At 40.3% G+C, this 18028-nt stretch overlaps 1 protein-coding gene across 1 annotated transcript; it reads left to right on the forward strand.

The window, feature by feature from the left end:
* Nucleotides 1-11215: 11215 nt before the first annotated feature.
* On the forward strand, nucleotides 11216-15029 carry nqo1 (NAD(P)H dehydrogenase, quinone 1). Its single transcript, XM_034197549.1, has 6 exons — nucleotides 11216-11369; nucleotides 13000-13167; nucleotides 13367-13497; nucleotides 13731-13844; nucleotides 14229-14330; nucleotides 14593-15029. Exons 1-6 carry the CDS (start codon nucleotides 11366-11368, stop codon nucleotides 14932-14934), a joined length of 861 nt encoding a protein of 286 aa, XP_034053440.1. The 5' UTR covers nucleotides 11216-11365; the 3' UTR covers nucleotides 14935-15029.
* The last annotated feature ends 2999 nt before the right edge of the window (nucleotides 15030-18028 follow it).

The following is an 18028-nucleotide window of genomic DNA, read 5'->3' on the forward strand; positions in this document are numbered from 1 at the left end:
AGGTGTTCGCCTGTTTGGGGAGTTTATATCCAGTGTACTTCGTTTGAATGGACAGCTAGCAAGCATAGACAGTATATTTAGCCAGCATGGATGTAGCATGAATGCTTTGCTTTGTATGTCCGGGGCGGGACATTCATGTGATTGGTTGTTGGTCGCGTTGTTCGTAAAAAATCCCCAAGCTTCAGACACGCCCACCGCCAAGCCGTAACGGCCCCTACACACGGCGGCGCTTGGCGGGGAGAGGAGGGAGGGGAGAACCGAACGGTGAACTGTGGAGGGAGGCGGGGCAGGAGTTGCTTTTCTTCGGACTCCTGCCCGGCACTCGGCCCCAGGGACACGAGGCCCCGTCCGCGGCTCGTAAGCCTGGACGGGCCAATCGTCCTCCTCGGCCGCAGCAGAAAGAGCGTCCGCTCTCCGCTTCCTGTCGCCCGAGGGGAGACGGGCGCAGTGTGTGCCTGCTACCTGCTGGTTTAGAGCCGCATACGCGTGCTCTGACCCCAGGCAGGATTCGCATACTGCTTTTATCTCTGCTGGTCATACTCATTATGAACCCAGAGCCACATGAGGGACAATCACAGACGCAGTTGTTGCTCATGATGATTCTCAATTGCTGTGCTTCAGTAACTGTGCTGGTTTGCTGAAGAAAAGAGGGAGCAGATTGCCGGGCCTCCTTCCTATTTATACCGGAAGGAAGCCCGAGGGTGGGGCCCACCTTGCGGGTGGGCGTGGACTACAAGTTTTCAGTGCTGCGCGGGAGCGCAGGGGGATTACCCAATAGCGATAGCCGGAGCCTACACACGGCGGCGTGCGTTGCCGCTTGGCGGTGGGCGTGTCTTGAGCTTGGGGAGTCAACGCGAGCAACGCGACCAACAACCAATCACATGAATGTCCCGCCCCGGACATTTGATTGAAAAGTGTATTAACAGCTTGTATATTGGGTACAGTACAGTACAGCTCAATACAGTACACATACAAAGCAAAGCATTCATGCTACATCCATGCTGGCTAAATATACTGTCTATGCTTGCTAGCTGTCCATTCAAACGAAGTACACTGGATATCATCTCCCCAAACAGGCGAAAACCTACCAGTTTCACCCACCTCCCCCCATGCCTGGCTCCTCCGGTTTGTATCCCTGTATGTAAAGAGGGACTGGTCATATAGTACCGGGTGATTCCCTACCGCCACGATAATTTTCTCCTCCATTTTTTGACATATGGGAAATAACTGCGGTCTGGCTCTCCCAACATACACGCAGTTTGATTGGCTAGCGCTTGTACTGTCAGATTTGCATACGCGGGATTTGATTGGCTGACGCCTCCGTCGAGGCGGCAAAAGTAGAACATTGCTCTACTTTTGCAGCGAGCACCGCGAGAGAAGCTACGCTTTGCTCCCACAATGCAGTTCGGCGAATCGTGACGTCACCCCATTCAAAGTGAATGGGCAGAAGCGTTGAAGCGGCAACGCACGCCGCCGTGTGTAGGGGCTGTAAATCTGTGATGAGGCCAAAACTCCTTCTGGCGTAGTCTTTGGGATTTTAGCCTTTGCAGACCATTTACATGCACACAAACCTATACAACAGACCACAGGAAAGGGAAGGCCTCTTTAATACAAAAATTGGCTGAAGTTACGTGTGTGTGTTGGAAATTCAAAATAGAGAAAATGTTCTTCTTCTATATATGCTTGTTATACTCTCTATAGCAAATTATTAAATATGTTTCACTTGGTTATCATGATTTCCATGATAATGTAAGTGAACCAGAAAAAAGTAAAGTTAAACATCGATTTCCAAAGTCAACAGTGAACCTTAAAACTGAATAAATTATAATTGTTTCAATCTTGACTAGTCTTTTCCTGCAATATCATTGATGGATGATCAGTTCTAGTGTCTTTCCAGGGGAATTATCTGTATATAAAAGCATGTTAATGAGGGGGACCAAATCAGTTTATGTGAAAATATGAGTATCCCAGTCTCTCCGGGTAATGTTACCTGAGAAGAAATCTTTACCACAACAAAACAAACATTGCCTTTGATTGGCTGCCACACTATCCCACATAGTTGGCAGGTAACATGAATACAAATGATGTCAGTGGGGTGATGCAACGTCACAGAAATCCCCTCCTCCTCAGTATAAATGTGTGTTGCCTGTCTTTAGACTCAGAATGAGTTGAATGACAGAGCTGGCGCACTTTTTCGGAGACTCCACACCTTTGTTTAGTGGCTGATGCAACTCAGGACATGCTCTTGCAAACATAGAGCAGGGTGACACCTACCTGACTATCAGATGAAGCAAGCACAATCCATGCTAAATTTAGAGGTGGAAAGTAACTAAGTACATTTACTCAAGTTCCGCACTCAAGTACACATTTGAGGTACTTTACCTTTCATTTTATACTACTCTATACTTCTACGCTACTACATTTTGGGAGACAGTTTTGTACTTTTTACTCCAATACATTTATTCTACAGATTTATATACTAGTTACTTTATAAATTCAGATTTTTACAAACAATATGATATACTTTCAAAATATTATTGTTTGGCATAGATTAAACCATTCAACATTATACTTACAGTAAGAACTAAAACCACGAGTCGATTAAAAGAAAACTAATTGGAATTAAGAACTTTTATGTTTGAAATTATTTCCCAGTTCAAGCTTCTTAAATGTGAAGATTTGCTCCTTTTGCAATATAATATTCTAAAATATTTTTAAATGATTGTTTTTTCTCTGAATACTTTAAGTGCATTTAACAAAAGTACTTACCATTCTCAGTGCAGTGATTTTTACTTGAATTTGAGTATGTTTACAGTGTGGCATTAGATACTGAAGTAAAGTATCTAAATACCTTTTCACTGGTAACCGAGTATATTGACTTAAGTTTAGTACAACCTTGAGGTTCTTTACGTTAGTACTACTATTCCATTCTCTTTATACAGCTACTCTACTAATGGAGGTACAATTATGTTCAACTTGAACTTTGTCTGGGGGTTACTCTTCAAATTGAAGAGATGAAAAGCTCTTTCTAAGGGTAAATGAAGTAAAGTATATGAACCTTCTCTTGGGTCAGCTGAAAAATGCAACACCACAAATCTAAAACAGGGCTGTTTTTCTGAGAAACAAAGAATTGGGAATTTGATGAACTTTACTACATTAATGCAGAAATAGAGAGTCATATGACTTACTTCTGCTGTCATACATTTTTAAGGAAAAGTGCAAGCTGGCCTAAATTGTGCAATGGGCAAGATATGACTGGACTTTTAATGCAAAACACTAAAAATAAAGTAGAATTGTCAATAAATTGTGAAGAGGTTACCATGTTGATGTTGTGCCAAAGACGTATAAGTATATTGGATTTTATCCAAATTAGCATTATAAATTAGCGTGGTAATCTTCTGTCCACTTCAGTTAGTCAGTTAGTTAGTCACAAACAAATCTAAGAAAAAGAACACAGAGTATGGGGGTATTGGTAGAGGTCTTTAGGAAGACTGAGGTGCTCAAAGAGTTTTCAAAGTGGGTACGGTTATTATCTTGTGAGAAATGAACACAGGTATTGATGCACTAGTCAATTCATACTGAAATTCTCATGTTCAGGTTTTAAAATATATTGTGGTCTCGTCTTTGATGTTTCAGTTGAAATGCTCTCTGGTACCATCTTTTAATACTTGCCTGATATTTCTTCAGCTATTTTGATTTCATTTGCATAAATAAGTTATAAGAATATAGTATATTTTGTTAGTAATACTGCTTTAACTCAACAATGTCCCTTTTTTAGGTTGTGCATAACTAAGCTGTGGCATCTCTGGAAAGATGTGCGACAAGCGCAAAGAGTGCAAAGATTGTGAAGAGGGGTGAAGGTGGACCAAGATGACGGCAGGCAACAGGAACTTTATCATCAAACAACTTTAATTTAAGAGGACAGTACATGCAGGCAAAGCAAAACTAAACTAAACACACAAGCATCCAGGGACTGAACATAAAACTAGGACTTCAATGCAATATAATAATCAGATAGAGAGGTGGACTGCAGGTGTACAGGAAGTCAGGTGGCTGCGGGGATACTGGGGAAAAGGTAAACCTAATGAGACATCAAAATAGGCAAGAAAACATGGTGAGTAAAATAAAACAGATTACAATTCAACTAAAAGCCAGGATTTTGGCGCAAGCACAGTACAAATACTTCCTTCAGTACTTGACTAAATGATCTCAGTTATGTTTCATAGTCCTTTTTATGTTGCACAAAGGAAAACAAATCTGATATGTTCATGATGTCTGAGTAACACATTATGATAGAGGCTAGTTAGTCACCTTATCATCATCATCAGCTTTATTGAAGAGACTCTAGGTCAATTTTTAAACCTTAGTACCTCACCCCTCTGATAAGAACATGAAGTTTCCCTGTGATGTCATCAGTGTGTTTTATCTTTCTTTTGTGTTAAAGTTATAGGTCAAGAAGTCATCCCATGTGTCAACAATGAATCATATGGGAAGCTCAAAATGGGAGTGACAACATCGGCTGGTGCATGTTCATTGCAACCTGACTATTACTCAACACCGTGGCTCCCTGAGCGCAACTGTTAAAATGGCCAGAAACCTTCTTTTGCTGTGAAACGGCAAAGTGAATCATTACATTACATTATTACATTACATTACATTTAGCTGACGCTTTTATCCAAAGCGACTTACAATAAGTGCGTTCGACCAACAAAATACAAACTTGAAGAAAACAGAATCATATAAGTACATCAGGTTTCATAGAGCAAAAACATTTCAAGTGCTACTCAACTGGCTTTAGATAAGCCAGCCCTTTATTAGTATATAAGTGCTTTGTCAATAGTTCTATCGCTCGAAGTGGAGTCGAAAGAGATGAGTTTTCAGTCTGCGCCGGAAGGTGTGTAAGCGATCTGCTGTCCTGATGTCAATGGGGAGCTCATTCCACCATCTTGGAGCCAGGATAGCAAACCCATGTGTTTTTGCTGATGGGAACTTGGGTCCTCTTCGCAGCGAGGGTGCAGCGAGCCGTTTAGTTGATGCAGAGCGGAGTGCACGTGCTGGGGTGTACGGTTTAACCATGTCCTGGATGTAGGAAGGGCCAGATCCATTCGCAGCATGGTACGCAAGTACCATTGTCTTGAAGTGGATTCTAGCAGTTATCGGAAGCCAGTGGACGGAGCGGAGGAGCGGAGTGGTGTGGGAGAATTTAGGAAGGTTGAAGACCAGACGAGCCGCTGCATTCTGGATGAGCTGCAGAGGTCGGATGGCACATGCAGGTAGACCAGCCAGGAGGGAGTTGCAGTAGTCTAGGCGTGAGATGACGAGAGCCTGGACCAGAACCTGCGTCGCTTTCTGGGTCAGCTGGGGACGCATCCTCCTGATGTTGTAAAGCGTGTATCTGCAGCAGCGGGTTGTAGCAGCTATGTTTGCAGTGAAGGACAGGTTGTTATCTAGGATCACACCCAGATTCCTTGCAGTCTGAGTCGGGGAAACAACAGAGGTGCCAATGTTGATTGTTAGGTCAAGAGTGGGACAATCTTTTCCCGGAAGGAAAAGCAGTTCAGTCTTGTCAAGGTTGAGCTTGAGGTGATGATCAGACATCCACTGAGAGATGTCAGCTAGACAAGCAGAGATGCGTGCGACGACCTGGGTCTCTGAGCGGGGGAAGGACAGAATTAATTGGGTGTCGTCAGCGTAGCAGTGGTATGAAAAACCATGCGGGCTAATGACTGATCCGAGCGAGTTTGTGTACAAGGAGAAGAGGAGGGGACCAATAACAGAGCCCTGAGGGACCCCTGTAGTTAATTGACAAGGGTCGGACTCGGACCCTCTCCAAGTAACCCTGTAGGTGCGGTCTTTGAGGTATGAGGTGAGGAGGGAAAGTGCAGAGCCTGAAACTCCAAGTGCTTGGAGAGTGCGAAGGAGGGTCTGATGATTCACCGTGTTGAATGCAGCAGACAGGTCCAACAGGATGATGACAGAGGAGAGGGAGGCTGCTTTAGCAGTGTGCAGTTCCTCAGTGACAGCAAGGAGGGCAGTTTCTGTGGAGTGACCTGCCTTGAAACCAGACTGGTGCGGATCCAGAAGGTTGTTCTGATGGAGATAACAGGACAGTTGTCTAAAGACAGCGCGTTCAAGTGTTTTAGACAGGAACGGGAGTAGAGAGACAGGCCTGTAGTTTATAACATCAGACGGGTTGAGAGTGGGTTTCTTTAGGAGAGGGTTTACTCTTGCCTCCTTGAGACTGTTTGGAAAGTGACCAGAAGTTAGAGAAGTGTTGATGAAATGGGTGAGAAACGGTAGAATATCAGGAGCGATAGTCTGAAGGAGGTTTGAAGGGATAGGGTCCAGAGGACAGGTGGTAGGGCGGGCAGAGGTAATGAGGGTAAGAACCTCACTTGGAGAGAGAGGGGAAAAGGAGGTCAGTGTGTTGGTGAAAGGAGGGTCTGGTGACCCAGCGGTGAGTAAAGGTGAGTCAGAAAAAGAAGAGCGAATATCATCAACCTTTTTTTCAAAGTGGTTAACAATGTCGCTTGACAGTCAGTGACTAATTTATTTTATTTATTTATACATTTTTAACAACAGATAAGACAAACAAAAATCTAAAGAATTAAAAGGCATTTCCCCTTTTACTCCACACAAACAGTAGTTCCCTTTTCAGCTCAGAAATATGACTGATAGCATAAGGCTATATCAATTATTACAGTATATAGAGGTTTGGTTTTAATAAACACCGTTAAATGTCTTTATGTTGTAATTGAATTCCTGTTATGTCATAAATAAGAGGGTTCAGGGTGTGTGACCAAATATCACTTACTTTAATGATTAATGACTGTCTTTGTGAATTCATACTCTGTATTGATATTAAAGATATGACTGGACAAGAAATGTCAAATTTAAATGCATGGCTGCTGGACAGCAGACTTTCGTTTATGGCCAAAACAATCTGATAGATTTTCTTCAAACAAACAGAAGTGGGGAAAATTACCTACATGGCAAATTACAAATTGTATGTAGATGACAAATGAATGATGTCTTCTTGTGATATGGTACATGTTTGTTTTCATCATGTGACGTGGTTAATAAAACTGAGCAGAAACCCCCATAATCCTGAGCTTGAATAAATAGTTCACCCTAAATCAATATATAGTAATCACTTACCTACTGTATGTATGCCTTTAGGCCAAGAACAACATGTTTTGTATGGACTGGTGTGTGCTCAACAAAGTATTTTTGGATTATCAGGAGAATAATTCCAATATGTTTACTTTAGCTATAGTTTCCTGAACAACGTTGTGTTTGTTTTTCCAATACCTAGTCTGGAGTATATCATTTTAAACCTCTTTCCTTTGAGACTGGGTTTGTCTTAACCTTTTCCGTCTGTTTAATTATTTTGCAATTATTTACTTTTTTTTGTATCATCCACTCTACATTACGCCAATAGATAGAAAACGTTTGTGACAACAGAGAGCACAGGGAGATGAGCACAACATAAAACTTACATTTTTTAAGAGGAGTGTTCTTTGACTCCCCTTTCCTTTTCCTGACCCTTGGAACCACATGCAGCCGATATTTATGGCTTGTTAAAGTTTCTGAAAAACAAAGCCTGTAACACCGGCACAGCATTCAAACCTAATGATGTTGGAGGGAAATAATGAGATCCAGTTACACGACAGGATCAGACTTTCTGCTGTGTGCTCTCAGCGTGTCTGGATTAGAGAGGCCTGCAGGGCACACTGAAAAACAAAACTGTCACTGCCGAGGTGCATGAACTAGAAACAGGCAGGAAGGACGTACACATTCAGCCGCAGTCTCTGGAAACCCAGGAAAACAGTTTTATCTTCACATAATAAGTCCTAAATTAAACTGTGGTTAACCTTGTGCAGGTTAGGCAGGAAACAAGCAGGCCGTAGAGTTTAAAGCAAAGACTGTGGCTTAAAAACAGAGGTGGAAGATATACTCAGATCTTATACTTGAATAAAAGTAGCAGTACCAGAGTGTAGGAATACTGTGTTACAAGGAAAATACCTGCATTCAAAATGTTATGCAATAAAAGTACAACAATATTAGCATCAGAATATACTTAAAGCACAAAAAGTAAAAATACTCATTATGCAGATTGTTCTATTTCAGAATAATATATATTATACATGTTTTATTATAAATATTGATGTATTCAATTGTTTATCAAAGCTGGTAAAGGTGTGCTGGTAAAGTTTGTGAATTTACTCCAGGTAACTAAACTCTTATTTAAGTGTTGATTATATTTCACATCATTAATCCAAATCTGTAAAGTAACGTGTTTACTTCTAAATTGTAGTGGAGTAGCATAAAATTGAAATACTCAAGTAAAGTACCTAAAAATTGTACTTAGGTACAGTACTCGAGGAAATGTACTTAGTTACTTCCAACCTCTGCTTAAAAAACATGCTAGCAGATCTGTAATAGTAATTTAGTATAATAACTAGAGGGGCAGCTCCGGGTACTGGTTCTAGTATAGCCGCAAGGATCTTCATCAACTAGAGCAATAAAGCATAATATATTAAATATATTAAAATAAAGTAAGCATATATCAATATATAATACCTAAATGTTTTTTCTATAATGAACATGGTGTTTAGCAGGAATGATGTTTTTCGTTTCATTTTATTATTGTTTATTAATCAACCTTAACACAACATGTCATTAGATCTAAAAGTATTTGGCCGTGAGCCAAAGCATTGGAAACATCTCAGTGTTGGCCAGATGATGGTGCTCGATGAAAAGTTAATGGATCAACGTTAATACAATTAGTTCTAAGTGGAACATGAATACACCTGAAGCGAACTAATTTTGAGATACTTGTACTTGAGTATTTCTCTTATATGTTACTCTTTACTTTGATAAAACGTTATTGTTCACTATGGGTACATTAACAAGTTACCATACAGTATATTACGTCATCAAAATTAGCTCCACCTTTTACGTTTAATATTATTTTTAAAGTAATAACTGTGATATTACCACCACTGTCATAACAGCTGCCTCAGTTGTTTTTATTTGACTTAGTGTTGCAATGTTAAAGCCTTCTGCAACAAGATACTACGCAAAAGGCTCAAATGGCAAATATGATGGTAGAGCTGAGATCATGTTGATCCACCAGATGGCCTCAGACTTACAAAAGTAATATGCTGCTCACACATGAATGCAGCAGTGTTATCTAATACGTCATATGTGATCAAATATAAGCACAGGAGACATTTAACAGCAGAATGAGTATCCTTTCGGTATGTGTTGCTTATACTTGGGTACTTTTTCTTTGAAAGGATATTTATGGAGGATTTGGAGAGTTTTGGACATTTATTCAATGTTGGGATCTGAAGTACAAACATGAAAGGTTTTTGTACTTTACTTGATTACGTTTGATGCAGCATTGAACTTCTAAACTTATTTTTTTACCAAAGTAAGGTATTTTGTTGGTGTAAAAAATTAAGTTGCATTATTTACTTGGCCAACTTCTTACTGTATCTGTTGGTACAATCAGTAACATAATATCCTCTTACCTGCAGACATCTCATCAGAGACATTTCCCTCATGCCTGACAGAGAAGTGTTCAGGTAACTTTCCGCTCACATTCCAGCCTGTTTTGCCTGAAACGCACCGTGCTGCAGGCGTGTCTGATCCACCGCAGGATAACTCACTGAGAGCAAGTTCAGCTGTGGTTAGGACACTGGGTGATTGGAAAGATAAATATAGGACTAGTTTTTATCAATAAAACACTCAGAAACAAGAATGCACTTCAGATTCCCTACATCACGTGTAAGGAATCCTGAAACAGAAAACACGATGAAGAGGTAAAGATGCTATAACTTTAGGATAAAGTGAAAAGAATAACCTCCCGATTGAAATGGTTCACAAATAGAGACTTGACTGATAAAGACTTCACTGCAGAATAAACTTTAAATGAGGCTTTCGATAGACATCACAATTCATCTGGGGCAGACAGCTATCTTGTTTTACAATATCTCAATAATTTGCTATGCATAGTAGAAGACATTTTTCAACAACAACAAAAAATACGTCAAACCGCTCCGCTCTGTTTACTGCAATGAACTGATTGTAACCATGGAAACACTGGTCAGCATATGCTATGTGTTTGTCCTAGTGGTAAGCAGGTGTCACCAATTTTCACTTTGGAAACAGTGGTCAGCAGGTGTCTCAGATTGTAACTATGGAAACACTGGTCTAGGTTATACCTTTTGTTACCGTTTTTTAAATAGGTGAAGCATATAGTCACCACGGGCACATTGATCAGCAGGTGTCATCGATTGTCACCTTAGCAACACTGGTTGGCAGTTTTCCCCAATTGTTACCATTAATCCCACCACAATATATATTATTATTATATATATGAGTAGCTGTTCACTTAATCTTGTGATGATCATGTGATACAATAAACTAAATGGAAGCGCTAAATGGTCTTATTGTGTAAGTAATGTCCAAAAAGGTACAGTACTTAACTCATTTGACTTTCTCTTTGATATTTAAATTTGTGTAGAAGGAAGCCTCATAGCAACAACATATTGTATCAGAAGTGTGTCAAAAGTTTTCTCACAAACTCTGCCAGCTTGTATCCCCCAGTCAGTAATAACTGCCTGATTGTAGAGAGACTGGTGACAGGTGACATTAAACATGGGGACTTGACCGAACAGCTCAGGGTTTACTAAACTGACGCCTTCATACACTTTTCTCCTAACGAGGTGAAAGTAAATCGGATTAAAGAGTTTATTAAGCCCCATGACCCCGACAGATAATCCCTTAAAAGTGACCCAAACATTCTTTTCCAGGCCAAATGAAACCAATCTTATCACCAACGAGTCCACAGCCTGACACACACACACACACACACACACACACACACACACACACACACACACACACACACACACACACACACACACACACACACACACACACACAACACACACACACACACACACACACACACACACACACACACACACACACACACACACACACACACACACACACACACACACACACACACACACACACACACACACACACACACACACACACACGTACGTACACACACACATACACAAACACACACACACACACACACACACACACGCACGCACACACACACACACTCACACACACTCCTCCCTTTCAAAACCTTCCACTAAACCGGTTTTAGTTTGACAGCAGACGTTTTTTTCCCTCTTCCTCTTCAGTGTGTTGTGACTTGAGGCACATGTATCCATCTGATTTCTGACCATGTTTCTCACGCAAAGAACACCACAGGGCCTATAAGAGCCCCCAGCGACCAGCTCTTCAGTTCAGACCGATCCAGCAGACATACAGCATGGGTGAGCCTATATTCTCTTTACTTTGTTCCCTTCCTGTTAATCCGCGGCAGTTGTAGTGCTGCTATGATACTTATCAGCACTACAAACCAAACTCTGTGCACATTTTGCAACATTTGTAATGTTTAATTATGTGAAATAACTATAATAGTAATGATTAATTAGTAATTTAATTTTAATTTTTAATTATTTTTAATTTAATTTTAATTTTAATTTTAATTAGTAATTAGTAATGATATCTAAAGAAATTCTCACTGAACAAATCAAACTTCGGGCACATTTTGGCATTGATTTTGGAGCCTTTTTTCCATTGTTAGTAGAAAAATAGCACGCATCAGAAACCAAACACCTTTATGTGCGACAGAATTATTATCACCGAAATGTACTGAAAATATCAAAAATAAAAATACTCATTATGCATTTCATTTGTTTTTATCATCAATGAATATGTCACAGTTTTTCTATAGCAATATATCAATATAACAGAGAATAGTTTTAGTAAAGCATAAATAATCAACTTTAATTAGCATTATCATTCAGATTAATGTGAAAACAATGTCACCTCAATAACCTCAAAGGTTATTAGAGACACCAGTGCTTGTATTCTCATTTTAAGTTTCTGTTAGTTGCAGTTTATTCTTGTAGGAAATTATTTTACAGTACAGAAGTTAATTTCTGGCATTGTCTCTCAATACAACTGCTTCAAAGGCTCCCCTTTACAGGTTGAATAAAATGGCTTTAAGTTGGTTTGTAAATTATTTACTTATTCTTTCATTTCAACCCTTAACCTTTTATGATAACAACTCCATGGCCAGTCATGTCAAATCAACTGCATTTATATAGCCCAGTTCACAAATCACAAATGCCTCAATGGTCTTAACAGTCCGTAAGGCATACAGCAGCCCCGATCCTAGACCCTCCATTCTGAGAAGGGAAAAACTCCCCTTTTAGAGGGGGAAATGAAAGAAGAAACCTGAGGAAAAGCAGCCGAGGAGGAATCCCTCTGGAATGACAGACATGACTTAGATGTGTGTATCAGAATAAACCAATAAATAAAATGACATTAAAGACAGTCCAATGGACACAAATGATACATAAAATGTGAACACATTTAAATTTGAGGACATTAAACAGCTGGCGTCCATCTTATCTGCAGCTCAACTCATTTTAACATTAACATTTTATTTGAATCTTTTAAATATTTCGAGTGCATTATTGTGTTATTTCACTTTCTTTTATAGAGGTTTAATACACTAAAAAATACTTTACTTTCTTAACTTTAAAAGTTTAGGAGAATCTTAATAATACGGGTTAAATGTGTAATATGCACCCTTAAATAAATAAACTAAACTTGCCTAAATGTTTTGCAATCCAATTATTTACCCCAAAAATTAACCTGAAGCCTAAACCCTCACAAAGGCTGAGCAACTGGAAAATTAAGGTCCTTTAATATTCAAGTTAAAGTGCACCTGCAATCATGACTAGAGACCCTCCATTAACAATTAACATACATTTTTTTACGACAAACGTGTGTGTGTGTGTGTGTGTGTGTGTGTGTGTGTGTGTGTGTGTGTGTGTGTGTGTGTGTGTGTGTGTGTGTGTGTGTGTGTGTGTGTGTGTGTGTGTGTGACAGCTCAGAAAACGGCCCTGATCGTGTACGCCCACCAGAGTCCGGGCTCGTTCAACGCGGCGGTGCGTGACGTGGCGATGCAAGAGCTGGAGGCCCAGGGCTACAAGGTGCTCGTGTCTGACCTCTACGCCATGAACTTCAGGGCTAACGCCACTCAGGACGACATCATCGGTGACCTCCTATAGTTTATATAGTTTATTTTACTCTTATAGTATAGTTTTTATTGTCGACAAATCCAATTGAAAGACAAAAGATGTGTTTGTACTTCTTTCTGACCTCCTGTCTGTGGCTCTATTTTCCTAATGGAGGAGTACATCTTGAAAGTTATAAATAATAATGCAATAAAGTTCTGACAGTGTGTTGTGTTCAGGTGACCATAAGAATCCAGAGCTTTTCCAGTATGGAGATGAGACCACGCATGCCTGGATGGAAGGCCGTCTAAGTGACGACATCATGGCGGAGCAGCGCAAAGTGGAGGAGGCCGAGCTCGTCATCTTCCAGGTCAGAGGTCACTCACATTGCTACTTTATTATTCCATAATCCCAATTTCTATACAGCATGTATACACTAACTCTGGCTCTGCTATTTAGAAAAACTCTTCCTCTGAATGTATTCATTGGTTTAAAATGATAGCTATAGTATACTTAAAGCACCTTTATCAATATTTGCAAAAAGAACACCGATTCGACCATTCGATTTAAGATCAGTGTGACATGTTGTGTTTCTTTTTGCAGTTTCCTTTGTACTGGTTCAGTGTGCCGGCCGTCATGAAGGGCTGGATAGACCGAGTGCTGACACAAGGCTTTGCTTTCTCCCTGCAAAAGATGTACAATAACGGTATATTCAAGGTCAGTCCCCCTCTCACCTGGATCATATATCCCTTCAAACTCAGCAACATCATTAAATAAAGTAACATGATGCAAATATTTGCCCTATTTATCCTGATTTAAACATATTCACAACAAAAGATATAGTGATGATCATATGAATGATCAACATGTACAAATGTATGTATTGAGTTTGGCATTTTGGCAGGTGCCATTTTGTTTTTTTTAACCAATAGGGACACAAGAAGGGGCAGACAGGCCACCTGATAGGTATCATTTTTGAGGCATAATTGACTTCTCAGAGGTTGCCACTTAATCAAAGAATTTCAATTTGATAACACATCTGCATTATAAAGGGTTATAAACGGCATCTGTGTTTCCTGTCCTCATGCTTTGTATTTGAAGGATAAAAAAGCGATGCTGTCTTTCACCACTGGAGCAACACAGACCATGTTTCGGCCTGACGGTATCAACGGAGACATCAACATCACGCTGTGGCCTCTACAGGTGAGCCACTCAGACCCAAAAATACATTATGAAGAGGTCATTACTGCCTGTTGTTCTTATACATTATTAAAAAAAACACGGCAAACACAAAGCTATACCTAATCATTTATTCATGGCGAACTTTTCAAAAAAGATACAAAATGCTTTGCATATTTAAGAAGAAACAATGGGACAGAACATTAACCGCATAAAAACAGCTGCACTCGTTTGGTGAGCTGTTAACCTGTTTATCTCTTGTGTATTTGTCTCTTGTGTCTTTCAGAACGGCTGTCTGCACTTCTGTGGATTTCAGGTTCTTGCTCCTCAGATATTCTGGAGTCCGGCTCACTGTCCCGCCGCCGTGCGAACAGCCCTGCTAGATGGGTGGCGAGCCCGGCTTAAAGGACTGTTGACAGAAAAGCCTTTGAACTTCGCCCCCTGTGAGCTCTTTGACCTCAGCTTTCAGGGGGGGTTTATGATGTGGCCCAAAGTGAGGGAGGAGCGAGAGTCGCAGCCGTATGGCCTCACCACAGGACACCATCTGGGGAAACCACTGCCGCCTGACAACCAGATCACTGCCCAGCCCGCGGACGAAAGTAGTGCCAAACCAGCCTGCATGAAGTAGAACTTCTCTGCTTCTATACAAGATCATAATAACAATGTTTTGGTTTATAAGTGCTTTATATTTATAAAAGCTGAAATAAAACAATTCAAAAATAACAATGATTGAAAACTATTTATATTTAGGTGGAAAAACTAATATAGTTGTAATTTGCATACACAACAACTAAGGCTGAAGACTCAACTGGCATATATAGTGCCAGGTGTGTAGCTGCGTGCATTAAGGCCTACTTTTACACTCAAAGTACAGTTTTTTAGCTACTTGTATGTCTTCCCTCAAGTTCCGTTAATGTAGCATGGTACACCTTAAACATAAAGACAGATAACAGGCTCATCACAGACAAACTGGATGTGGCCAAGTACTTGAACATTTTTTTCACAAACATAGCCACAACTCTTGTAAATAAATTACCCTCCCACTCAGGGCTTTTTGGAGTAGATCACATCATGACCTACTACAAAAACCTAGGGGTACGCAAAGATGATTTCAGTCTAGCAAGGGTAACAACAGCAGAGGTACTCATTAAACTGAGCGCCCTCCAACCTAACAAGGCCACTGGCCACGACAATATCCCCTCCAAATTCCTCAGAGACACAGCAACCGCCATCTCACCAGTCATAGCTCACATAATTAACCTCTCCATAAAACAGGGAAAAGTACCCAAAGACTTCAAAATTGCAAGAGTAACCCCCCTGCACAAAAAGGGCAGCAAATTGGACCCAGGCAACTACCGCCCTGTTTCTATACTTACCTCCATCTCGAAAGTCATGGAAAAAATAGTATATGAACAGGTCGAAAAGTACCTCGCGGAAAATAAACTAATCTATGAATTTCAATCTGGCTTTAGAACATCCCACTCCACTGACACATGCCTTCTTTATTTGAGCGACCACATCAAACAAGAGGTGGACGAGGGCAAGTACTGCGGCATGGTGATGCTGGACCTACAAAAGGCTTTCGACACTGTCAATCACCCCATTCTGATTGACAAGCTAAAAGCAATTGGTTTTGATAAACTATCGGTGAGCTGGATGCAATCCTACCTGGAGGGGAGAGAACAGATGGTGGAGGTAAACGGTACTCTGTCCCCCCCCCTCCCAGTGAGCTGTGGTGTTCCACAAGGAAGCATATTAGGTCCGTTACTGTTCCTAATTTATGTAAATGACATGTCATCAGCATGTGACTGCAACTTGTTCCTGTTCGCGGACGACTCAGCCCTGCTGGTCTCTGACAGGAACAGGTTGCAGGTTGAAAAAACCCTCAGCTCCGAGCTCGGCAGAATCTGCACCTGGCTCGCCGATAATAAATGATCATTACACCTGGGTAAAACAGAGTCCATTCTCTTCGGTTCGAAACATAATCTCAGCAAATCCGACGACTTCTCAGTTGCAGTGGGCGACATTATTGTCACAAGTAAGAAGGAAATTACATACCTAGGATCTATTCTTGAGGCAAACCTCTCCTGTGACAAAATGGCATCCAATGTAATAAAAAAAAGTCAATCAAAGAACTAGATTCCTATACCGGATCTCCTCTCTGGTAAACAAAAACACCCTGAAAACTCTGGCAGGAGCACTCATTCAAGGGTACTATGACTATGCTTGCACGTCATGGTACCATAGCACCTCCAAGGCGCTACAAATAAAACTTCAAACATCGCAAAATAAACTGGTCAGACTACTGCTTGACCTTTCATCTAGAACCCACCTCACCTCTGCCCACTTTGACAACCTAGGATGGCTTAGAGTAGACGACAGAGTACAGCTACTTGCAATGGGCCTGGTCTACAAGATCCACTACACCTCTATGGTACCCATGTACATGTCAAAATTCTTCCCAAAGGTCAAGGAATACCATGATCATAACACCAGAGGGAGCTCCACAAATCATGTGAAACCCAGATTTGGCACAAAAAAGGGGGAATACACGTTTCGCAATTATGCCACATCAAGGTGGAACGCTCTTCCCACAACTGTAAAGGAAAGTAAAACTATACTTACCTTCAAAACCTCTCTTAAAGAGCACCTTCGGGGGAGAGCATTGCAAAACTGGCCCCGGTAATGGTACAAATCTCAACCTGTCGTTCAATGGACAGCTTCCCCCCCCCCATCTATGTATATACTCGCATTTTAGACTCTGTTACTAACTGTATATCTGTAGACTTGGTATGTCTTAAATGTCCGGTTAGGATGTATTAGAACGACATCTAAAATGAAAATTGTAAATAAGCAATCTGTATGTAAAAAACCACCTGTATGTAAATTGTAAATAAGCCATCTGTATGTCAAATATGTCTTATATGTCTTAAATGACATGATGAATTGGAAATGGGGGACCCTGATGTAAACAAGACGAAAGTCTTTCTCTGGTCTGCATCCCCTTAACAATTGTATGTTTTGAGCTGTACTGTACTGTACCCAATATACAAGCTGTTAATAAACTTTTCAATCAATCAATCAAACCTTGATCTGTATCAAAGAAGTACTGGTATCACAACATATCAACGGTTTTTATTGGTTATCTTTAACTCCCAGTTAACACATTTTTAATAAAGATAGACGTGTTGAAGGAGTCTAGCAATCTTTTAATGACCCTTCCATTATTCAATCTAATTTAGTCCTATTCCTTTCAAGTACTTTACTGTTATTATAGTCTATTTTGTGCATATGACATGCAAAACTCTCTCTTCTTTTTTCCCTATTTGTTCATTTTTGTTGGGCAGTTTTCCTGTATTTTAACCGAGGTATAAGTACTGTCAAGTTGTAGCGATTAAAAAGCTCTCAAAAGGAAAATTCATGATTTGGGATTTTGGATTAAATAAATGTAATCAACCTGATTAGTCATTAGAAAAATGTGTCAATATCAGCAACAGCAACAGCCGCTGGTTTCAGCTTATCCAATGTGAGGGATTTATGCTTCTCTGTCTTAATTGGTGCTGGACCCTGTTATAAAATAGCTGTTGGTTCTACCTATATTATGTAAGTAAGAGAAATCAGCTCCATCTTTACCAGTTGCAACGTTAAAGAGTTGAACACATTAATGCATCAATAATTATAATGTTATCATATAAAATACATTATTCTGAAATGGCCATTTG

The sequence above is a fragment of the Gymnodraco acuticeps genome, unplaced genomic scaffold (assembly GCF_902827175.1).
Source record: "Gymnodraco acuticeps unplaced genomic scaffold, fGymAcu1.1, whole genome shotgun sequence".
NCBI lineage: Eukaryota > Metazoa > Chordata > Actinopteri > Perciformes > Bathydraconidae > Gymnodraco > Gymnodraco acuticeps.

Excerpts from the sequence above, each read along its gene's own strand:
- nqo1 (XM_034197549.1), top strand. Across the intron at positions 13,168-13,366 it reads CACTCAGGACGACATCATCG|GTGACCATAAGAATCCAGAG; the intron begins GTGACCTCCTAT and ends TGTTGTGTTCAG. Across the intron at positions 13,845-14,228 it reads ACAATAACGGTATATTCAAG|GATAAAAAAGCGATGCTGTC; the intron begins GTCAGTCCCCCT and ends TTGTATTTGAAG.